Raw genomic sequence first — 24,374 nt, 5'->3', positions numbered from 1 at the left:
TACTTGGATTTTCTTCAGATGGCTATTGGCAGCAGTTGACCATACGACAGCTGCATAGGTCAGGATTGGAAGGATGGTACTTTTATACAGTAGGATCTTGTTGTTGAGGGAGAGGTTGCTTGTTCTTTTGAGGAGAGACATCAGTTGGGTTCTTGTTGTTCTTGCTTTTGAAATGGCATAATTGATGTGGGTATTCCAGAGCAGCTTCGCATTTAGATATACTCCCAGATATTTGTAGGATTCCACCCAGGGTACATTTTCTTCAAATAATCTGAGTGGAGGGAGTTGACTATGGACATTCCTCTTTCTGGAAAAGAAAACTGTGGCGGCACTTTTTGCGACATTAATTTTGATTTTCCAGGTAATGAGCCAGGACTCCAAGTCTGTTAAATACAGCTGTAGGTGATTGAGAGTGGCATGTAATGTTGAGTGCTGTGAAATGATGGCCGTGTCGTCTGCATAGAGTGCTATTTTGTTATGGGATCAGCCAGGTTATCTTTGCTTGGAACATATTTTAGATAAAAAATTTCCCTGTTCGGTAGATCACAAATGAAGAATAGCTTTACATCTATATGTTTCATCCTTGAGTTTTCAATGAGTGATTTTGTAAAACATATAGCAGCCATGTTATCCGCAAACAACATAGGTTTTGAAACATAGTTATTTGCAATTTGAAACGGAATGCATTTATCTAAAATGTTTTTAAACCAAACATTCTTTTGCTGATTCAGTCATGGAAATAAATTCAGCCTCCATAGTAGACAAACTCACTCCCCTTTCTTTAAATGTACGCCAAGATACAGGTGATTCTCCCAAAAAAGCTATTTGTCTGCCAATAGACACCATATCATCCCTGCTTTAAGCAAAATCCGAATCTGAATATATATCGAGCTTCAGTTCCTTGCATACCAGTTTAAGTTTGTGATGTCTGGTATTGGAAACATATCCTAAAAGTTTAAGTAGTCCTTCCCAGTGAAACTTACCAGGATTGCTTTCAAACTGAGAAAATATATTAACAGCATAGGCTATATCCGGACGAGTACGATTGCAAAGAAACGAGGCATCCTAAAACATTTCTATATTGTTGTCTATATTGTTTCTATTTTGTTGATAGTTTGAATGGACCAGTATACTGCCGCAAGAATCTCAGGAACAGTTTGGAAGTGAGTGCCACGAAGTAGTTCCTTCACCTTAGGAATTAAGTCATAGTCACAAGGGCTTAGATCTGGGGAGTATGGTGGAGGGTAAAGCACTTCTCAGATGAGAGGAGCATTCTGCAGAAAGTGTCACCGTTTTCTTCTCGTAGCTGGTCGGAGATTGTGCTCCAAAAATGAGCAGTAATAATCTTCTGTGGGGAATGGTATGCGTTAGGATGACACCATCACAGTCGTACACGAGAATCACCATAAGTTTCACATTGCTGGGGTTCTGACGAAATTTCGAACGTCGTGGTGACCCGTGATGATGCAATTCGTTTGATTGGCGTTTCAGTTCTGGCTGGTACGATCGGGCTCAAGTCTCATCCAGCATAATGATACGGCGTATAAAAGCATCTCCTTCGCGCTCATAGCGCTCCAGGTGGGTTCGGGCAGCATCGTATCGTAGCCATTTCTGCATTTCCGTCAATTGATGTGGAACCCATCGTGAAGAATTTTTCTCATGGACAGGCGTTCCTTCAGAATGTGCAGCACAGTCGTATGCGCTAATCCTGTTTGTCCGGCCAGCTGACGAATTGTTTGGCGGCGATCACTGTCCATTAGTGCGGCAACAGCTTGCGGCAACGTCTGCAACGCTGACACTCGGACGACCTGGCCACAGCATGTCTGCCACGTTTTGGCGTCCTTCATTGAATGCTTTCACCCATCTTGCTACGGTTCTGTAAGGCAATGCAGACTACCCGCAAGCCTCTTGATGCCCTGGATGACACTGTCGTGCTGTACGACCTCTGGCACATTCAATTTTTTTCCAACATCGTCGTTCTTGTTTTCAAAACATCCTGACTACACTTACTTTAGACCGCGAGCTAATACAAGTATTCGTTCTTCACGTCACTCCGCATGCACGTGACGTAGGCAGGACGAGGCTTTTTGCTGAGAGGTAAGGTAGGTATGTAGTTCACGTGTGGTATACGCGATATTCTTTGATTTTGTTGCTAGCGTTTTTTCAGCTGTGTTGCCACTATTAAAGTTCCAACCCTCGTATATTTGCCCATCCAAGGTGTGCAACTAGGAGAGAGAAAAAGAGCCTTATTACTGAAAAGTTGACTACAGGTGAGTAGGTTTCGTCATAGGTATCGTATTTAATTTGCCGATAACCCTGAGCCACTAAACGAGCTTTAAAACGAACAATGTTTCCAAATTCGTCACGTTTAATGTTGAAAATCCACCTGCAACCTAGTGGAGTCTTGTCTTTAGGAAGTGGAACAAGATGCTTTTGCATGTTGGTCGTTTCCTCTTCCATCGCCTCTATCCATTTATACTTTTCTGTGGATTTGATTAGACCCCTTCTCAAAATTGTACACATCCGTACGAGTGCCGTCTGGCCTTGGAACAGGTTTATGAAGCCAAGTTACCTGTCTCAATGAATTGAGTGGCAGTACTGGGTATAGAAGAGGATACACTGGTATCAATTCTTTCCTCTATTTCAGGAAAGTAGCCAACTGGAGTATCAGTAGATTGGTACTCAAACCTCTCTTCAGATTCCAAATCAAGAAGGGTGCCCAGTGCGGCTCCACTGCAACTTCTCTGCATTCCAACTGACTCTTTTAAAGTAGCGTTTAGGGTTTCTACTACTTTTTGTTCATTTTCCAACCAAACTTGTACCCTTTTGTTTGTACACTGTATCCAATCAATTGGCCCTTTGTTGCTTTGGATCAAGCTTAGAGTTTCTTTTAGCTTTTGGAATTCTCACATAGGCAAACATTCCAAATGCCTTAAGGTGACGTACTGATGGTTTCCGCTTCGTATACAATTTGAATGGCATTCTATCTTGACATTTATGACAAATTCTGTTAAATGAATATGCAAAATACATCACTGCATCTGACCAAAATTCAGGACTCATACCACTATCATGTAAAATTGCACGTACATCGTTGAGAGCTGTCTGATCGAATCTCTCACAAACTCCATTTTGTTCCGGAGTATATATATATCTGTAAATTCATGCTTTACTCCATTTTTATTACAATATGACCTGAATTGTTCACTGTCATATTCTCGCCCATTGTCAGTTTTAAAGTATTTCAACTTAAGGTTCAGAGATCTTTCAGCACGTGCTATATAGATGATACTTTCAAATACTTCAAACACCTGACTTTTCTCTACAATGGGGTACACTACCACATAACGAGAATATTCATCAATAAAGGAAACGAAATAACGTTCACTATTCCTGCCTGGAATGTTAATAGGTCCCCATACATCAGAAAAAACCCTTTCAAGCGGTCTCTTCACTTGAATACCTTATAAAGGTCTATAGAAGATTCCTCTTTGCTTATTGATTTGGCGATGTTCACAAAACAAATTAGGTGAGTTCTTTAACACAGGAAGATCTCGAACTGAATGTCTCTTACTAGTCCTGACAATAGCACCATAATTTATATGACCAAACCGACCATGCCGTAATTCACTATTGTTATGCTGAACTATGGATGCTTCAAATTTCACAGATTTGCCCCCCTTTTTCACTATTTTCGGGAATACATGGTAGTTACTTCCTGTCAACTTGAAAATAGTTTCATTTTCATCATTAGTAATTTTAATTTGCCCATTTTTACCATAAAATCTTGCTCCATTGATATTTACCTTAGGTCCAGATATTAAATTTCGTCTCAGTTCAGGTGAATATAAAACATCATTAAGCAAAATAATTCTATCCCCAAATTTCATTTTAACAGTACCTTTCCCATGACTTGGAAAAGTTGCCCCATCAACAGCTACTAGCATGTTCTCATTCTTCACAGGAGAAAAAAAATACAATTCACGATTTTTACAAAAATGAGGAGATGCAGCAGTATCGAAAATCCAACTATCATCATTTTCCTCCAAGTTGTTAACATTAGCTTGAGCTATAAAAAGGGACTGAGCATGGGAATTATTTTTACCTTTACATAATTTGGGTTTATTCTTACATTTGGGGGATGTTTTTATTACTACTAGATACAGCTGAGGAAACAGAAGAATCAAGCGAGGGTGATCTAGAAAGATTACCTTTCATTCTACAGTACTTTTGAATATGACACTTTTAATAATACAGTAAATATTTTACCTGATCTTTGAATTCTGGCGTTCAATATGCGAAAAACATATCACAGAACAGAAACTATGAGGTTATTATGAAACTCACTTCACTATCAGTAATAAGTCCATGCTTTGTGATCAGGAAGGCACCTGAAAAATTAAACTAAATCCTTGAGTGCACTTAAACCGTAGAAAGCCGCTCACTGTAGTTACACACGAGAAATAACAGCTTGGAAAAACATCGCCGCTAGTCTTTTTTTTTTAAAAAAAACCTTTTATTGATGCCGCCTTCATGAAACAGGATGCCGCCCATGGCAGTTGCTCACCGGAAATCACAGGTTGGAATCTATTGCCGCCGAACCGTAGAAACAGGATGCCGCCCACGGCAGTCGCCAGAGTCATGCTTTATTTATTGGATGGTTTTCAGCACCCAGGGACAACTGAAGATTTCGCCCCCCTACTGGTTGCCAAGGATGGAAAACATTTAATTCTAAAATGTCGTAATATCAGTTTGGCGCCCCTTGGATTCTGCGCCCGGGGACAGATGCCCCCTTGCCCCCCTCTAGCTACGCCCCTGGCAGTCGCTCACATCGTAGCCGCTTTTCAGATTCGTCATCTTTGGACCAGAATCACGGCGCTAATCGCTGGATGGCACGCATCGCAACATCGTCTTCCTATGGGGGCTGGAAAGGCTCACCACGGAGCAATGAAACAGGAACCAGAAGGAATAAGCCTTAAATGCTTAAATGCTAATTGCTTATGCTTATCTTAGCCCAGTTGGGCTTTAATAAGCTTTATTGATCTAATTCCCTAAGGATAATCAGAATGTCAACTATCAGCTAGTTCCCAGCCGGGATATCGGAGTGGGTAAGGAAAAAAGGGCCCATCGGCCATAGTGACAAAGTCCAATCATCAAAGTAACTTAACTCTCACCCCTGAGACAAGAGTAATAATCACGTGTATGGAGTTATGAAGATGCAAAAGAAATGAAAATACATGAAATGTGCATAGGATACAGTGTTGAACATGCAATAAACAAATGAAAGTGAAGTAATGTACACATAAAAATGTGTTATTTACGTATTTAAAAACGAGTGGGCTAAGTGACAAAATTGTGATCCCTCATTCTGTGAGCCGTGAAAGGCCTGATATTGTAGTCCTCAGGAATGCAGACATAGTTCAGTACAGCATTAAAGTTTCCTTTACTGCAATTCAAACCTTTGTCAAAGAACTTGCTGTTAAGTTTTTGTCAATATATTCAACTTGTAAATCATCGTGCACTTATACCTGAAGTAGACATGACGTCATCTCGCGGCAACCAATCAGCTATCGGCATGACTCAGCTTTCCCGATGTCGTGAAATAAACATGACGTCATCTCATGGCAACCAATCAGCGATCGGCACGACTCAGCTTGCCCGATGGCGTAACATCAAGTTTTGTTTTTGCATCTTAATTAGGCTTGAACAGTCCGTTCTTAATAAAAACAGTGGCAGTGAAAAACGACGTAATTGCTATATCCCTTTAAAATAGGAACTAAACCTTATGTAAAAGTTACAATTATTTCAAGGAGGAGAGATGATGCAGAAAAAGGGTTACAATAGGTCATATTTTCCAACACATTTACGCATGCACATAATACCCATGTGCATATTGTTGGCAGTGGTGAAAAAGGCAAAGCATATATTGCTTTCCTTAAATAAAGCTAAGACTAAACTAAATAAAATTCATGCTTTATTCCGTAAATAAAATAAAAGAGCTAACACTGTAGCCTTTACATTTAAAATCATTTGATTGAAAGCAAACTAGCATAATGCTAACTCATAATCACACAAGAGAACATGAACAAAAAAATTTCGCCGATACCGGCGTACATATGTATTCTACTCGGCCAACTCGCCGATCTTGACATCATCGGCCAATCAGCGGCAACCACGTTAGCTTACCGCCAATCAACCTCCGATCAAAATTTGCATGTGGAAAACTAAAGCCAACAAAAGGCCCTCTTTTCCCCATGCAAAGACAAAAACAAAACTTTCACAGAAGTTCATAGTTCAATTCTATTATACGAAAACACTTATTGTCTTTAAACACTGAAAACATCTAAATAAAACTTTCTTAAATTAACAGCAGTCGCTGCTTTTGTAAATAAGTCGGCAGTATTTAATTTACTGGTGATAAATTCAAGGTCATACACTCCATCATTTACTAGTCTTCTAACAAAGTGATATTTTACGTCTATGTGCTTAGTTCGGTGATTTTCTATTGGCGATCTAGAAAAATCAATGGCAGACTTGTTATCACAAAATAGTTTATACTCTCTTAAATTAAACTTTAAAATTTCATCTTCTAAGACATTTTTCGTCCACATTAATTCCTTTGCTGCTTCAGATAAGGCGATATACTCCGCTTCCATAGTTGATAAACTTACACATTTTTGTTTAACAGATTTCCAGATTACCGGTACTTCATCTAAATATAATATAAATCCTCCCATGGACACACGGTCATCTCTATTACTTGCATAATCAGCATCTGAATAACAATATAAATTTAGATGTTTAATCTTCGATAAGTTTAACTTATATAATTTAGTACTATTGAGATAACCAAGCAATTTCAACAATGCTACCCAATGCCTAATTCCAGGATTCTCCTGAAATTGTGATAAGATATTCACTGCATATGTAATATCAGGCCTTGTCCTGTTAGCTACAAAAACTAAACATCCTAACAGATTTCTAAAGGGTAATGTATGCATTTCCGCAACTTCTGCACTTGTAGATGGACAATCTAATTTTGTAAGAATAGTGCCCTTAGCTATGGGAAGTGAAGTTATTGGTATCTGGAAATGTTTAAATTTTTCAAAAATTTCTTCGATATATTTCTGCTGATGTATAAAAACCCCATTCTCATTCTCTAAGAATTCAATTCCAAGTAACGTTTTAGTTTTGCCTAATACTTTAAGATAAAAAAACTTACTCAGTTGTGAAATTACTTTATCTATACTATATTGATCTTTACTAAAAATCACAATATCATCTACATATAACAAGAGAATTACATTTGAACCCTTATAAACACAATTACACCATTGTATTTTCTTAAAATGTAGATTTTCTAAAGTACTTTCAAATTCACAAAACCATTCACAGCCGCTTTGATGTAGACCGTAAATGGCCTTGTGTAATAAACACACTTTATTTTTCTCTTCGATAAATCCCTCTGGTTGGGTCATATATATTTTCTCATTTAGGTTTGCATATAAATATGCGTTCTTTACATCTAACTGACAATTAGTCCATTTATATAAACATACCAGTATAGTGAAAAATATTCTTATGATTGAAAAATTTACTACAGGACTGTAAACGTCATCAAAATCTTCACCTCTTTTCTGCCTGAATCCCTGTGCTACTAAGCGTGCTTTGTATCTTACCACTTGATTCTTTTCATTTCTTTTTAGCGTATAGACCCATTTGTTTCCTATTATAGTTTTATTTTCTGGCTTTTCGACTAATTCCCAAACCTTTCTTTTCTTTATTGTGTCAATTTCTTCTTTCATTGCCTTATCCCATTATTCGGCATTTACTGATTTTCGTGCTTTTTTAAAATTTTGTGGGATAACTATTTCTACGGAATTTGCCTCTTCAGACACAGAGCTAGTCTCCTGTTCTACGAAATTAACTTTCCCCGAGTATTCATTTTTTCCACTAAAATCGAACTTATCTTTTTCATATTTAATATTTCTTGCCTCACAATACTTTTCAATATCATTATAGGATCTAAAACGGGTGTCTGTTCCCTCTACATAATAATATATGTCTGTACGTGGTCCATCTGGCCTTTTAACTGCTTTTCTTTGCCAGTTTAAGTCTGATACTTCTTTTGGAGTAGATTTGTCATCTGACAACTTTATTTCTTCTCTAGAAATTTCCTGTTCTTCATCTGATTCTGCTAATAGCTCAGATTCCTCTAGTCTTTTAAATTTAGGTTTTGATTTCTGTTCCAGGATGCCATTTGCTGCATACAGTTTTTCATCGAACTTCACATTACGGGTTTCTATTAATTTGCGTTCTTCTGGCAGCCATATCCTATAACCCCTAGTTTCCTTCGCATATCCTACCATGATTCCTTCTTTGCACCTTATTTCTAATTTATTCCTAATCTGTTTTGGCATGCCAACATAGGCTTTACAACCAAATACTTTAAAATAAACAACACTGGGTTTTCTATTTAGGAACATTTCATAAGGGGTTCGGTTGCTTTTACGACATACTCTGTTCCACGTATGTACGAAACAGCCAAGAGCTTCTGCCCACCATTCTTTTCCCATTTTACCATCATTAAGCATAGCTTTAACTGCGTCTAATGCCGTTCGGTTAAAACGTTCACACACACCATTCTCTTCTGGGGTGTACGCGTTCGTGCATTCAACACTAATTCCATTTTCGGCTAAGTACCCTTTGAATTCCTGTTACAGAATTCCCCACCATTATCGGTGCGTATACTTATTAATTTTCTATTCGTCAGTCTTTCCATTTGCCTATGATAATTCTTAAAGTTGTAGAACGATTCGTTTTTATTTTTCATACAATACACTGTTACTAATCTACTGTTACTAATCATCTACACTAGCAAGAAAATATTTACTGTCACCCTTAGATAGAACTGGTAGTGGGCCACAAATGTCTAAATAAACCAACTGCAATGGTTTATCCGATCTCTTCAGAACAGATTTAAAAGTTATTCTACTAGACTTAGCAATAATACACGATTTACACCTCTCTATTGGTTTTTCAATTTCTGGTAACCCTTTCACGCTTTGATTCTTACTAGTTTTCTTAATATAATCAAAATTTGCGTGGCTAAATCTCCGATGCCATAGCATTGCATCGTCTACTTTATTTAACTTTCCAATTTCTGTACCGTAACCAGCTTCCCTTTTTACCTGTTGCATATCTAAATGGTTTTGCGTGATAAAGTCTGTCATATCGTTTAGCGTAGCATAATCTATCCCAATTATTAAAGTATATCCACATCTTCCCTTTTGAAATCACAAAATGAGCACCAGCCTTTTCTAACCTTGCTCCCGATAATAAATTTCTTCTTAGATTTGGATTATATAACACATTATCTAACTCAATCCAATTTATTCGATTGCCTACTTTTACTGCAAATTTGACAGTACCCTTTCCTAGTACTTTACTTTCACAATTTCCTACAGCTAAAGACATACGTATATCGTTTATTTCTTCGAAATTTGTCATTAAATTTCTATTATTACAGAAATGAGTTGTAGCTGCAGTATCTACGACCCAATTAAATTTATCTGCGTTACCTCCTTTATCTGTAGTTGTTACATAATTTTCTACTAACATTAATTCTTTATCTTTAAACTGTCCATTTTTATTATCTATTTTAAACTTCTGATTTTTACTTACATTTTCTTTACATTGAGCAATTAAGTGCCCAAATTTATGACATCTGAAACAAGGTCCTATTCTCATATTCCCCATTTTTTCTTAGGTTTAGTTTTATTTTCAACTTTATTTTTCCCTGCGTTTAAATTAATAGTATTAAACACGCTTACCTTGCTGTCTTCTAAATCAGCAATTACCTGGCGAAGTCGGCTTTCTTCCCTTACCAATTCTTCAGCAATTCTTTCCAGCGTAAAATCTTCGTCCTTCCACCTATATATCAACTGTACAATGCCGGAGTATTCCTGGGGTAATCTCCTTATTGCCTGAAATCCTTTAAAAAGATCTGCCAAGTTGTGACCAGCTTCAGCCAACTTCTTTGCAGTCATTCTTATCCTTGTGATGAATAATCCTATTTCTTCATTTGGCGTATATCTAATACTAAAAAATTCATCCAGTAACTGAATTATCCTTGCTCTTGTTTTGAATTCGAATTGCTTCTGTAGAACTTCCCACGCTTCTTTACCACTTGAACATTCTTGTATCAGCGGCCTGAACTCAGCTTTAATTCCGTAATATAATGTAGTGAAGGCTCTGTTTTCTCTCAGTGTGAACTCCTGCTTTTCACACCTTGTTGCACTTTTATCTAATTCTTCTTCTTTGTCCTCTATGAAGCTCCAACAATTTCTATCCAGTAACAGCATTTTCATGTCGACTTTCCATCGATCCCAGTTGTCATGGTTTAACAACTCAAAACCTTCAGGTAGTAATGACATCTTCAATTAAGTGTGAGCACTACGACTTGAACAAACTTTTAAGACAGGTCAGCTTCTTTTCGTGGATAATGGCCCTCTTCACCTACATCACCTTCAATGCTGAGTTGAAGTGGATGACTGATTAGCTGTTGGCGCTGGGCCCATAACCCTGTTGGCAGTGGTGATAAAGGCAAAGCATATTTTGCTTTCCTTCAATAAAGCTAAGACTAAACTAAATAAAATTCATGCTTTATTCCGTAAATAAAATAAAAGAGCTAACACTGTAGCCTTTACATTTAAAATCATTTGAAAGCAAACTAGCATAATGCTAACTGATAATCACACAAGAGAACATGAACAAAAAAATTTCGCCGATACCGGCATACATATATATTCTACTCGGCCAACCCGCCGATCTTGACGTCATCGGCCAATCAGCGGCAACCACGTTAGCTTACCGCCGATCGACCTTCGATCAAAATTTGCATGTGGAAAACTAAAGCCAACACATATGCGTTTACGCACGCGCATAATACGTTTGCGCATGCGTGTTTAACATATAACGGATGGTATAAGCCAATCTAAAATTATCTAATTATCTATTTCAGTTAATGTTGCAGATTGCATTGTTCCTTAATCTTCTAATTGGATCCGTTTTATTATTTTTTGCAGACTGTTAGAGCAGTTTTATAAAAGTAAGCATGAACTTTCGATTATGTCAAAAAGAATTTCCGATTCTTGAGCTGCCAAAGGATCTACAAAGTGAAAGCATGTTTCGATGTCCATTAAACAAAAAGTGGAATTGCTGCAAAAAATGGCTAAAGGCATATTCTTTGTTTCTCTAACCATTCCGAAGTCTGTTTATCAATTTCACGCTGCTCTGCGGGAGGGGGGGGCAAACGTCGTGGCGCACAATGAACTGGAAGTTGATCTCTCAGCACTATCCTTATTTTCGGAGCAGATGTTTTTATTTTATTCGACTTATAAGTCCTTAGTAAATGTAGTATTTCATCTCGATGTACTCTGTCTTTGATATGATTTAAATCAAATTCCTCATCATTATAAATATCACGAATACACATCAAATAGTTGTCTGGTTGCAATTTTCTAATTTTGACTATGCGTAATGTATGCTTTACGCATGCGCGCGTTAGAAGAAATCTTTAATAATGTAAACAAATAAATATTAAGCTTTTTTTTTTTTGTAAATTTTGATACCCTTTAGATCATAATTGCTCGTTATTTTATAAATTACGGTTTCATATTTTTAATTTTATAATTTCTGCATGCCATCTTACCAGGTTTAAACTGGGGATCTATAAGCCGGAAAAACCGATAATCCGGAATCGCCGAAGTCCCAACGAGTCCGGATGAAAGACTTTTGACTGTAATATGATCTGAGTTAATGCAAATAATTTTCAGATTTTTTTTTCTTCCTTATTTAGTCATGAACATTTCATAGTTCAGAAACAACTCTCTTTGCAAAAAATGAAATAATCATAACAAAATACTCATATTCCGACATTCAGAAAAATATGCATAAGTAGCTTACAAAATTTGAATAATTTGCAAACATTACAGAGTAAATTATGACTTGCTAAAAATGCATTAATGTGTAATAATCAAATTTTTTAGATAATTTTTATTCAACTTTTCTTATATATGAGATTGTAATAAAAAATTAATACATAGTGGTTTTATTTACGATTGATGTCTTATTGTAGGTAATCCTTCCGAGTTAAAATGACAAGCTGAATAATGATTATTGAAGTTGTTAAGATAAAAAGAATCAGTATGATTTTCATAAATTTACAGGACTAGTTTCTAAGGTTTAAATATTGAACCTTCTTTTTCAGCTGCAGATATGCAAATGATTTTAAGTGAAGCTGTGCTCAGGTAATAAAAATGAGAGGAAGGAAGTCAAGCTACTAGCATTATGTATCAATGATTTTTCTTCAATAGAGGAAGCCTGTAGTAATTTTGATCATGAAATGGTCCTGCGAAATTAAGATGCAAAAGAGAGTGTGGATAACTTGCTAATTCCCAAGGATGAATTGAAGCTCTCGGTGGATTTTGTCTAGTTTATGGCATGTACAACTTTTAACTGTATTTGCAATGTCGAAATCCATGTTTGACCATCATACATAATAAGAACATGCAAGTGTATTTAATAAGTTCTATGCTTGGATGAACTAAGTGCAATTCCCTCAAAATGTGAGACTGAAGAAAAGATGGAATAGTGAATTTGTTTCCTGCAGCAGATAAATGTTTATCTATGCTTTGTATAGTATTGTCCAGAATTCTAAAGAATCATTTTCTTTGGGTCATCCCTTTAATTTCATGTTCACTGCACAAGATATGTATATAACTTTGCAGTGCTGCGTTTCCTGTTTCATTAATGTATACTGAAGGATCTTCAAGATCTTAAAATATAATTTAAAGAGGTGGTGGAATTTCAAAATATGAATGATAGTTGTTTGGCAATCTAGTGAACGTGTTCATATTTTGAATTTTCATACCTAATCAGCTTAATAAAATTATAAGCATTCAGGAACATTGTCCAGCTTAACATATGCAGGGATATGATATCTGGTATAGGTTTCAACTTAGAAAAAAGTCGCTGATGAGATTTATGATTTGATGAGATCACAATTGTGAATTTATGATAGAATTTCTTAACATTTGCTATAATACTTAATGTTTCCTTATCAATTTGTCCATAATTTCTTCCTGTGAAAGTTAGAATTCAGTATGCAAAAGCAACTGGAACTTCATGACTCTCAGAAAGTTTGTGTCTAATGATAGAACTTGCTCCTTATGGTGAAACTTCATAAGTAAACATTATAAGCAATTTTTTGCCAAAAGTTATTAATGCACTTTCTGAAAATAAAAGATTTTTTATGGCTTCATATGCTTTTTAATGCTGAGCAGTCCATTTCCATGGAGCATTTTTTCCCCAACAAGCTATATAATGGCTCTATAAAATTGCATCATTGGGGGAAAAACTTATAAAAATTTAATAAGCTTAAAAATGCCTGTAATTGTCATTTATTTGTAAACTATAGAGCTTTGTTTGAAGAATTCTATTTCAGTTGCACCAAATTAGCATCGTCTTTATTTATATGCAAATCTCTTTCTCTAAGGTCCTTATTTTTATTCATTGACGGTCCTTAAAGGTACTTAATTTTTTTGTGGAGAAGTATGTTCAAGCGCTGCAATAAAAGTATAAGAAAATTACAAAATGAAATTAGCCAAAGAACAAAAAATTTAGAATAATTAAATATAAATATATTTTACATTATATATTCAGTAAGTTGAATCATGCATTATAAAATAAATTTAAATCAGGTTGAAGTTCTTTTAAAATGGCATTGCTACATAGTGAAAAAAACCTCCTAGAAACTCCAGTTTTACATATTTCATGGTTGGTAGTTATGTCATCATTTGCTTAATTTGCTCCAACCTCAGTTGCAGAAGGAACTATGAGAAATAACTGAAATCATATAGTCATCTAGTTGTCATACTGATTTCATCTACACCTCAAGAGGGTGCTTCTTGTATTGGTGCAAGAACTGGTTCTAATTCCTACTGATCACCTTGTATATTTGATAACCGTAATGCATTTTCTTTTTGAAATTAAAACTATTTGTTTATATTTGCTTTCTCTGTCTGCCAATTTTAATCATACTCTATACACTCTGATGTGTTTTCTTTGTCAGGCTATGCAGATCTGTTATCATCAATTAATCTATCAGTGCTATTACCATCTTCTAGAAAACTAGTGTTTCTCCTAATAGATTCCTAATAGATTTCCTATCACATGTACATTTGGGGAGTTTATTAGTTGTGCATAAATTAAAGGCACATTATAAGAAGTTGCAAACTAAACATCAATGATGTAATTCAGTAAGAGTCTCTTATAGTCACATGAAAATGCCCTGAATGCTCAGAATTTTAACTGTTAACATCTAGAATATCCAATATATCAGATATGGATACTTGATATACTTTTCATAATTTTGTTAATTATTTATGTATAATTTCAGATTTATGTTGGTGTACCTCTGATTTTTGTATTTTTTTTATTTTATTGAATATATTTTTGATCTAAAAAGTAATCTGATGCACATTTTGTTACAGACTTTATTTAAAAATTATTCTTGGAAGTGTAAATGTGACTATTGTAAACAAAGAAGATAGGTGAGTTTAAATTATTTTTTATATATTCATATATAAATCATTTATATTCATGCTTTTCATTAGATAATATTAATATGTAAAGCAAGAGTTTTGTTTCTTAAGAATGAAACGAAGATAAATTAAAGTTTTAAATTGTTTATTGTTGAATGGACTATAAGTTTCACAAGATACAAGCAAGGTTTAACTATTTAATTCTACTATTAAATTATTAGTTAACTTGACACCGTTTTCAAAATCTAGTAAGCTATTCGAGAACATTTGGAGGACCATGCTACCTGGAACCTTGGTGCGAAATTTTATGAGAAATTCCAAAATTTATCTTGCAGCTCTTTTTTTTTTTTTTTTTTCCCATTTTGCATCAAGAATAATTCACTTGGCGAACTTGTTAATATATCGCTTAACTTCTTAATATATAATATTCTTAATATATTTTACTTTCCCTTTTTATATTGTGCATGAGTGGGAAAAAGTCCCATCTTTCCTACTTTCAAATAATTGTAGCAAAGGGCCTAAACTACATTTGGTGGTATTGCTTTCAACAAATATGCCAAATTTCAAATTGCGACAATATATAAATTCATGTATATCTTCCAAAATTTTGAATAAAAAAACTGTAATTTTTTGCAGGTATGCGTAGAAATACATCTATGTTAACCCTTTCCATCATGCTACCTTTTAAAGCTGGAATTTCGATAAAAAAAATGAGGTAGGCAGTTTAATTAGGCCTAGAGGAGTACACAAGTAAAATTTTGTAAAGATAGCACTTATTGTTTTAATTCTGTGGGTGTGCCCGAAGCAATCAGTGTGCCCGCTTCGGGCACTCTGATTGAATAGAGCTTCGAAAAGAATGCTGAAATGAGCATTGCTGGGAAGCGCATAAAAGAATAAGAGATTTTGCGTACTATTTAAAAACACTAGATTCTGAATACCATAGCAGATTTAGCATTACCCAGGGTGTGCCACGGGAAGATCTACTACTCTACCCCCCAAAAAAGCTCATTTTTGGTTATCTGATGATTACATGCTTATGAATGGAAAAAAAAAAGTAAATTAAGTATATAATATTTACATTTCATATTTACACTTTATTCTATTTTTTCATCATGGTACTTTTCGAAGAAAGTGACACCACCTTTGAAATAGTACAACCCAATATTGCATGTTTTTCACATGTGCTGGGATCTGTATCAGATTCACTATCTGAAAGCAATTCGTGTAGCACTTTAGCCCTCTCCGATGTGTTTGGAAAATAATTAAAAATCTGAAAAAAAATAAACTAATATTATATCTACAATTTGAAATTATAAACTACAGTCAAAAGTCTTTAATCTGGACTCGTCGGGACTTCGGCGATTCCAGATTATCGATTTTTCCGGATTATAGATCATCAGTTTAAATCTGGTAAGATAGCATGCAGAAATTATAAAATTAAAAATATGAAACCGTAATTTATAAAATAACGAGCAATTATGATCTAAAAGGTATCAAAATTTACAAAAAAAGAAGCTTAATATTTATTTGTTTACTTTATTAAACATTTCTTTTAACACGCGCATGCGTAAAGCATACCTTACGCATAGCCGAAATTAGAAAATTGCAACCAGAAAACTATTTGATTTGTATTCGTGATATTTATAATGACGAGGGATTTCATTTAAATCATATCAAAGACGGAGTACATCGAGATTAAATACTACATATAGTCGAGATTAAATACTACATTTAGTAAGGAATTATAAGCCGAATAAAATAAAAACATCTGCCCTGAAGATATCGATAGTGCTGACAGATCAACTTCCAGTTTATTGCTGCCGCGACGTCTCCCCCGCGCAGAGCAGCGTGAAATTGATAAACAGATTTCGGAACGGTTAGATAAACAAAGGATATGGCTTTATCCATTTTTTTGTAGCAGTTCGTTTTTTGTTTGATGGACATCGAAACATACTTTCGTTTTCTAGATCCTTTGGGAGCTCCAGCATCGGAAATTCTATTTGACATAATCGAAAGTTTAAGCGTACTTTTATAAAATTGCTCTTACAGTCTGCAAAAAATAATAAGCCGGATCCAATTCGAAGATTAAGGAACAACGCAATCATCAACATTAACTGAAATAGATAATTAGATAATTTTAGCTTGTACTGTCTGTTATACATTAAACGCTCACGCGAAAACGTATTCTGCGCTTGCGCAAACGCATATGCGCAGTCGTAAATGTCTTGCGTGCACGCGTAAAACGCCTATGCGCATACGTCCACGCGGCGCATGCGCAGAAAGATTTTAGCTTTGAGGTCCGGATTATGGGTGTCCGAATTAACGACTTTTGACTGTATAAAATAAAAATATAAATTTCTGCAACTCAAAACTATTAAACGTAGTGCTAAGAAAACTTCTTTGAACCACAGCAAAAGAGAACTACTCTAGTGAAAAACCAAACAGCTAATAGATAAAATTATCCCGGACCTTCAGAAAATCAGCCCAACAATTTTGTAATTGATAACCAAACCTGAGAAGAAAGAGAAAAACAGGAAATGAAACACAGATGTGGACCCACCTTTCTATGTTAATAAGCTACAGAGAAACAAAGATACAGCTGCCTCTCAGTGACCTAGACTCGCAGTGAGCCCAGTCTGAGAACACCTCGTTTCGCTGTTCGATTTTAGGCAAGATTTCAAGGTAAAAATTTAAAACTAATATAGAATAAGGAGATTAGCATACAGCCAAAAAAATTAAATAGAAATTTCCTTTCAAACAATTCCTTTTGTACCCTAAAAAAAAATCTGGAAGATTTTTTTGAAAAATGATTGTCTTAAAAAACTAAACATGGCAAAAATATATGGACTGGTTTGTGTTGAGCTGCCATCTACTATAAATAAAGAAGGTTCAGAGTAACCTATAGTAACCTTCAAATCCTTTTTCATTCAATTTTTCTGTGCATACAGAAGGAAGTTTTTAGGTGTACCCAGATCGGGCACACTGTGCCGCAAAGGGTTAAAATGATGGTAAAAATTTTATAGATTTTAATCCAAAATATTTTTCAAAAAATTAATAAAAATTATTTAAAAATACAAATTTTTAAAATAAATCATAAAAATAGGCAAATTTTACTTGGAATGAACCTAATTTTCGAAATATAAAAAGTTGAATCAAATAAGTTTAATAAAAAAGAGAGATTAATAATTAATAAATATATACCAAATTCAATTAACATGGAGGAGCTAAAATTTTTAAGAGTTAATTTTTTAAAAACTAATCGTGCGATTTTTACAAAACTTGGCAGTTTGGCATAATTCGAGTCATAGAATCGAAATATGAGAAAAAATTGGCATGTCATTTCAGAAAAAGTCCGATTTTTGTGTCAAAATATCTATGTTCGAACAATGCTATATGTATAAATCTAATACATATCCTCTGTCACGCTTTCGAAAGATGAAAAACACAAGTTGAATTTCGTCAATCAGCCCAGTAGAACAGAAGATATAGAACTGTCCTCTCTCTCTCTCTCTCTTTTTTTTTTTTTCCCCACAGTGTACATGTGGAGGCTTTGTTTTGATATTATGACAGCCATGTTTTTGCAGATTTTCCAGAATGTAACATCTGTCATTTTTGAAGCTCTTCATCAGCTTCATCAAATACACTACCTTTCACACTCTTCAACATCTTCATCTTTTAATACTTTTTTTTATATATTTTTTATTTTATTTTATGGAGGAGGTTCAACTGAACTACTGTTCATTCCAGGGCCGCCACTGCTTGTAGCTACTTGTGGAAACATACTTCACTAGAATAAAAAGGTTAAATAACACAAAAAATAAATTTCACCACAACAATATCAATTATTCATTATAGAATGAAACTACTACCTCTGATTTCTTCCTCCGCTACCTTTTCTTAGATTACTTGGTGATTATGATAATGATTTCTTCTTAACTTTTCTAAACAGATTTTTTTCCCATTAATTAAAGAAGACACTAGAAAATATGTGTATCTTCTAATCAATTTTTGCAACATTAGTTTTTTATTATTTTTTAAAATTATTTTATTAATAATATTGCATCATCTAATTATACTTTCTATTCTTTTTTGAAGCTGTATTATAAAAGATCCAAACAAAGTATTTATGTTGTGTTTTATTGTAATTTTCAGAATTCATAAAAATTCTATATATATTTAAAACAGTCTAATTACTAATTATTTTAGAGAAAACTATCAGTAGGCTTAGTAATTCTGTCTCATTTTATCATGCTGCCGATTAATGCCATTTTTTAGAATTATGTCATAAACTTGAATACAAGTTAGTGTAATTAAAAGCCCAATCTATCAAGTTAAGATCTGTTATAGGTTATTATGTATGTATTTATTTTTTCTTAATTTATTTGCTTAATATTTTATTTTGCAGCATGAAGTACAAAGAAGAATATGAACGATTTAAGTTAACAGTGACAGTTATTATATTAATTTTATCTGCCCAGAGCATCCTTTTTTCATATAGGTATGTTTTAGAATAATATTTGGAACTCATTTTATTTAGTAAAATTTTATTAAATTTTGACCTTTTTTTATATTGTTGAGATCCATTTTTTTTTTTTTTCTTCCCAGGGTTCTTGATGCAATTCTGCATTTTCTGTTAGTGTGGTATTATTGCACATTGACTATACGAGAAAGTATATTAGTGATTAATGGTTCTAGGTAAGTTTAACAATATTAATTTATGATCAGAAATAATCCATATATTAATTCATATATTATTGGCTGTCACATTTTTCAGGGGAAAGACATAAATGATTAATTTTTTTTAAATTTAATTTTATTTATTTATTTATACTTTTAAATATGAACTTTTATGATTGTCCTTTTCAACAAATGATATAATTTAAGAAGCTAGCAATAAAATTTTGCATACACTGGTTCAATTTAATAATGCATTTATGTATTATGCAAATATTTTTCTGATTCAGAAAATTTATGAATCTATTTTATCAGTAGAGGCTTACTATAACAAAAATGAAGGTAGATATGATAATTTATTTGTACGTACAAGCATCACTTAGTGTTCAACTATAATTTTATGATTTTAAACATTAATTAATAATAATCTGATTATAATAATACATTAATTAATAGTAATCAGTAATGTTTTTTTTTTTTAATTTTTATTTATTTTTTTTTTTTTTTTGTATGGCTGAGCTCTGCTTCTTCAGGCAAAAGCTGATTTATAGCTAAGTAGTCAGAAACATGAGATAGAAAAGGTTTATACTGGTTCTTTTCCTAGTGGTTGAATAGGTTAAATAAGATTTTCCTTATACATAATGGAAATATTATCTAGTTTCCCTTAAAAAGTCCTTACAAAACCATTTTCTCTCATGAGTAGATAATTCTAATGTACTGTGCTGTTATTAAAATATTACCAAACACAGGGTTGCCACGCTACCTGGAAAACTTGAAAACCCGGGGAAAGTCAGGGAATTCAAAAATTAACTTAAAAAGTCAGAGAGTTTAAATATTCGGTCTACCAAAAAGTTGTGTCCAATTTTCGGAATAAAACAAAATACAAATTTTTCTTACTTGTAAATAAACTTTATTAAATAATATAATTGCCATTATTATTAATGACTTCTTGCCAGCAGGAGAGATATTTGTATATCCCATTTTTGAAAAACTTTCTTTTAATGCAGAAAATTGAACCAGTGCTTGTTTGATATCTTCTTCATTTTTTAATTTTTTGCTCTTCAAAAAAATTTGTAAGGACAAAAAAGTGATAGTCAGAAGGTGTTAAGTCCAGGGAATATGGTGGATGCGACAGAATTTCCCAGCCTGGTTCTGCAATTTTTTTGACGAGTTCTCAAAGCAGCATGTGGCTTGCCATTATGTAGTATGATGTTCTTCCTATTAAACATCATTGGCCTGTTTTCTTGGACTGCTGTCTTTAAATTATCCAGTTGCTGACAATACTTATCAGAATTGAGCTTTTTGTTTGATTTTAAAAGCTCATAATGTATTGGTCCTCAAATGTCTCTCCATATACAAAACATTCTCGTATTCAGAGTCAATTTGGTTAAGAAGTGGAAGGCTCGGTTTTCCAGGTTCACAATATGGCCTTTTCCTTATGATGTTTTCATAGGTAATCCACTTTTCATCCCCAGTTATCATCCGGTTCAAGTATGTTTCAAATTTTTAGTTAAAAAAAAGTATAGTAAAAAAAGTATAGTAAGTTAATTAAAAAAAAAATTAAAAAAAAAAAAAAAAAAAAGCTCGGTGTTCATTTTTTTGCATTGTTAACATTTCTTTCAATGTAAGTTCTTTAATTTGCTTTGTTTTTTTGGGGGGGGGGTAACACTTTCTGTTTAGTTCTGGAGATAGAGGTAACATTTTGTTCAGTGACTAAGTTTCATTATTCAAGTCCTGTAATTGCTGGGTTGAGAATTTCCACTAAATAGCCAACGAAAATTTTTTCTTTCTCAACAGCCTTTTCCTTCACTTTCAGTAGCAATATTTTCTGTATTTAGAACCATATTACAGATTTTGCAGCCCATTTGTTGATTGATGGTAGGGGAATTGTTATATCATCTTCGTTTATTACCACTTATCCATATTTCTTCATAAATTCCATTAACTGGAAAATTTTGTTTTTTCTTTGCATTATCCGAAAATGTTCAAATTCACAGCTATCATATAAAGCAGCAGTTCTCAACATTTTCACTAATGCATGCCATCTAAACAAAAACTGAAAAACTTTAGTACCACCACTACATTTCACAATGATTATTTTTCAATTTCTCAATAGAAATATTAAAAAATATATATTTTGACATTGGCACAATCTATTGGCTTTTGGTATTAAATATGCACACATTAAAAATATTAGATTACAGATTGGTTTCTATTTTATTTATCAAAATGTAATTTATAATACTTTAATTCTAAAATTAAGTGTGAAATTTGATCCTGTTTTTAAGAGAGAAAATTGTCTTTATGTCTGGTCATATTTTACATAGTGTTAACTATAAATTAGGATCCACTTTTCATTTTGTTCTGTATTTATTTTTCAAATATAATCTGAAAGAAAATCCTTGTGTACACAAATAGGTTGTGCGGAATGGTAGCAAAATTTTAATAGCTTTATTTGAAATGCCCTTAATTTTTTTTTCCGGTTCAACGAAAAGTTAACAAGTGTGTTATTTTTTAAATCTTCAGTTAGATCACACGGAATTTCTACCAATTGTTCTTTTTCTTCACAAGACAAAATTTCAGATACATTTGAACAAAATGGATTTCTAATCCAGTTTTCTTTTTCATAATTCTCAAGAAAATACTTTGTGAAATTATTTATTAATAAAAAAAACAATGAGTTTTAATGTCGGATGCTAATTCTTCTTTTAATTTCAAATTATTTCTTCTAGAAAACTTTCTAAAAGCCGCAAAAAAGCTTAAAATATTATTAACCAATTTTTTTTATTATTAGCTCGAGTTTTTATCATTGTATTTATTTTATCGCTAATGGTAAATGAGTTAATACTGTGTCCCTTCAATCTTAAATTTAATTCATTTAACTTTCCAAAAATATCAGCTAAATATGCTAAACTCGCTAACCATAATTCACTGAAAATTTGAATTTATGATCGAAGTTTAAAAAGATGATTTAAAACTTTGCCTCTGGATGACCACCTGATTTCGGAATGTAACAGAAGCTTTTCATGTTCACTGCCCATCCCTTGGCATAAAATCTTGAATATTCTTAAATTTAGAGCTCGGTTATAATAAAATTAACAATTTTCACAACTTGATTCAAAATGATTTCAGGTTTTCGGAGATTGTTTTGGCTACTAAAGCTTCACAATGAATGGAGCAGTGAGTAAATTTAGTTTCAGCTGTGACTTTCTTTATTTGAGAAATAACACCAGAATACTTTCCTGTTAAAGCCTAAACTCCGTCACTGCATACGGTGATGCATTTATTCCAAGAAATTAATTATCACACGTAAAATTGTCAATTACTTTGAAAATTTATTAGCAGTATCTCTACCATGAAGAGACTTACAAAATAAATACTCTTTGGCAATTCATTTATCTTCTCTAAAGCATATGTAAATTAATAATTGAACAAAGTTCGTTATAACAGTGCTTTGCAAAATACTCACTATGTTTATTTTTTTTTTTTTTTGAATAAGTGTCTCTGTTATGGAATTTGCCATTTCATGAATTACCCGACTTAACTCTATCATTTGATAATGGAATATTACTAATTTAATTTTGTTGAATAACGTTAAAACAATATCTTTAGCTGCTGGTAATAAAATTTTTTCTTCAAAAGTGTGAGACTGCCCAGTCTTGGCAATTCTTAGGCTTGCTAGGTAATTAGCTTCCAAAGCTTTTTCACTTGAAGTAACAAAAACCTTTCATTACTTGTTTACTATTTGTTAACTCCAATAATTTTCTCTTAAAATATTCTTCAGATTTATCCTTTAAATTGACATGCTTAGATTCAAGATGACTGTTATGAAATGATGGTTTCATACTTCGACTGAATAATAGTTCACTGCAAACAACACATTGAGGTTGAGGGTCAATTTCATCTCTATTCCAAATAAATCCAATTCAGTAAGTAGTCTTATTGGTAGTAGACTGTCCTGGTTCCATCAGCTGTAAATCATCTTTTTTCCACTTATTCAATCCTAGCCATTTTTCCATTTTGAAAATCTAGGTTTGTTTTATTAGTTTTTTACAAATATTTAAATGCATAATATGTTACGAGTTATTCAAAATCAAACAACAATATTCTCAAATGGCTTGGGAAAGTAAGGATTACAAAGCAACAAGAAGACAAAATACCTGCTGTTAAGAGACATCAAATCGATGTTAAAAAAAAAAAAAAATCTTTGAAAATAGAGCAATATGAGCCGGGAAATGGTGGCAACATAAAGTGTACACATGCTAATAAATCGATCGACTCTAAAAGAATTAATGAGATACTATTATCTTTTTACAGGAACTTATTTTTATTTCCTATTAAACACAACTTTCACTTGTATTATTCCTTTTAAAACATCATTTCTGACGAATTTTATTGTGTCTATGGCTAAAAGAACATTTGTGAAAATAAAAACAGATTATTTTACTACAATCTGTAAGCAGCTATTGAACTTGAACAAAGCTCAGATCGCATAAATTTACAAATATGAGAGAAAAAACTTAAAAGAATGTTGGGGTATTTAATTTTTGAATTTAATAGTTAAAATACTTTGCTTCTTTGCTTACCATCTATTTTTCTCTTGCATATCACCAATTGAGAATCGCTGACCTAAAGCTTAGCTAGTGTCTGCTAGACCCTATTGGCGATGTATCATGACATTGGGGAGTAAAGACATGTTCTTCCACTAAATTCTGTCTTGCTTCTTTCTCACGCTGGTAGACTTAAACTTGAATTTTATTAGTATTCTTTTTTATTAGCTCAAAAGGGCATTAGCCCGCATGATCTCAAAATGGGATTTTGCACTGTTCACTATAAAAGGCTGTATGACTTTTCAAATTACTGCCACCAAGTATTATTGCCCATTATTATTTTCAAAGAAATTAAATATTGAAGTATCTGAATTTGTATACACTCTTTTGAAAAAAAAAAATCAAAGCACCATGAAGGAAGTGGTTGTTTTTGATGAAATTGAATAGCTCATACACAAATCTTAAAATGATTAAAAATCAAGGTCATAATACCTGTTCACAGCTCACAATCACCTATTGAGTGTTCAAATTAGTAGTTGGTCGA

General features: G+C 33.3%; 1 protein-coding gene across 6 annotated transcripts in view; it reads left to right on the top strand.

The window, feature by feature from the left end:
* LOC118204846 (transmembrane protein 120A-like) overlaps positions 1–24,374 on the top strand; it is a 107,271-nt gene that overhangs the window by 36,497 nt on the left and 46,400 nt on the right. For all 6 annotated transcript variants that reach the window (XR_015042108.1, XM_085820404.1, XM_085820402.1 and 3 more), the window contains 3 exons: positions 14,556–14,615; positions 19,012–19,104; positions 19,212–19,301. Coding sequence is in view for 5 of the 6 variants with exons in the window: in XM_085820404.1 (XP_085676530.1) it covers positions 14,556–14,615; positions 19,012–19,104; positions 19,212–19,301 (243 nt within the window). In the remaining variant the exon portion in view is untranslated. The remainder of the gene's footprint in view (positions 1–14,555; positions 14,616–19,011; positions 19,105–19,211; positions 19,302–24,374) is intronic.

This window comes from Stegodyphus dumicola, chromosome 7, assembly GCF_044657685.1.
Source record: "Stegodyphus dumicola isolate Sdum_Otavi_A_Nest chromosome 7, ASM4465768v1".
Classification (NCBI taxonomy): domain Eukaryota; kingdom Metazoa; phylum Arthropoda; class Arachnida; order Araneae; family Eresidae; genus Stegodyphus; species Stegodyphus dumicola.
Note: the sequence above shows the minus strand (reverse complement) of the source record. Positions and strands in the feature narration are given on the sequence as shown.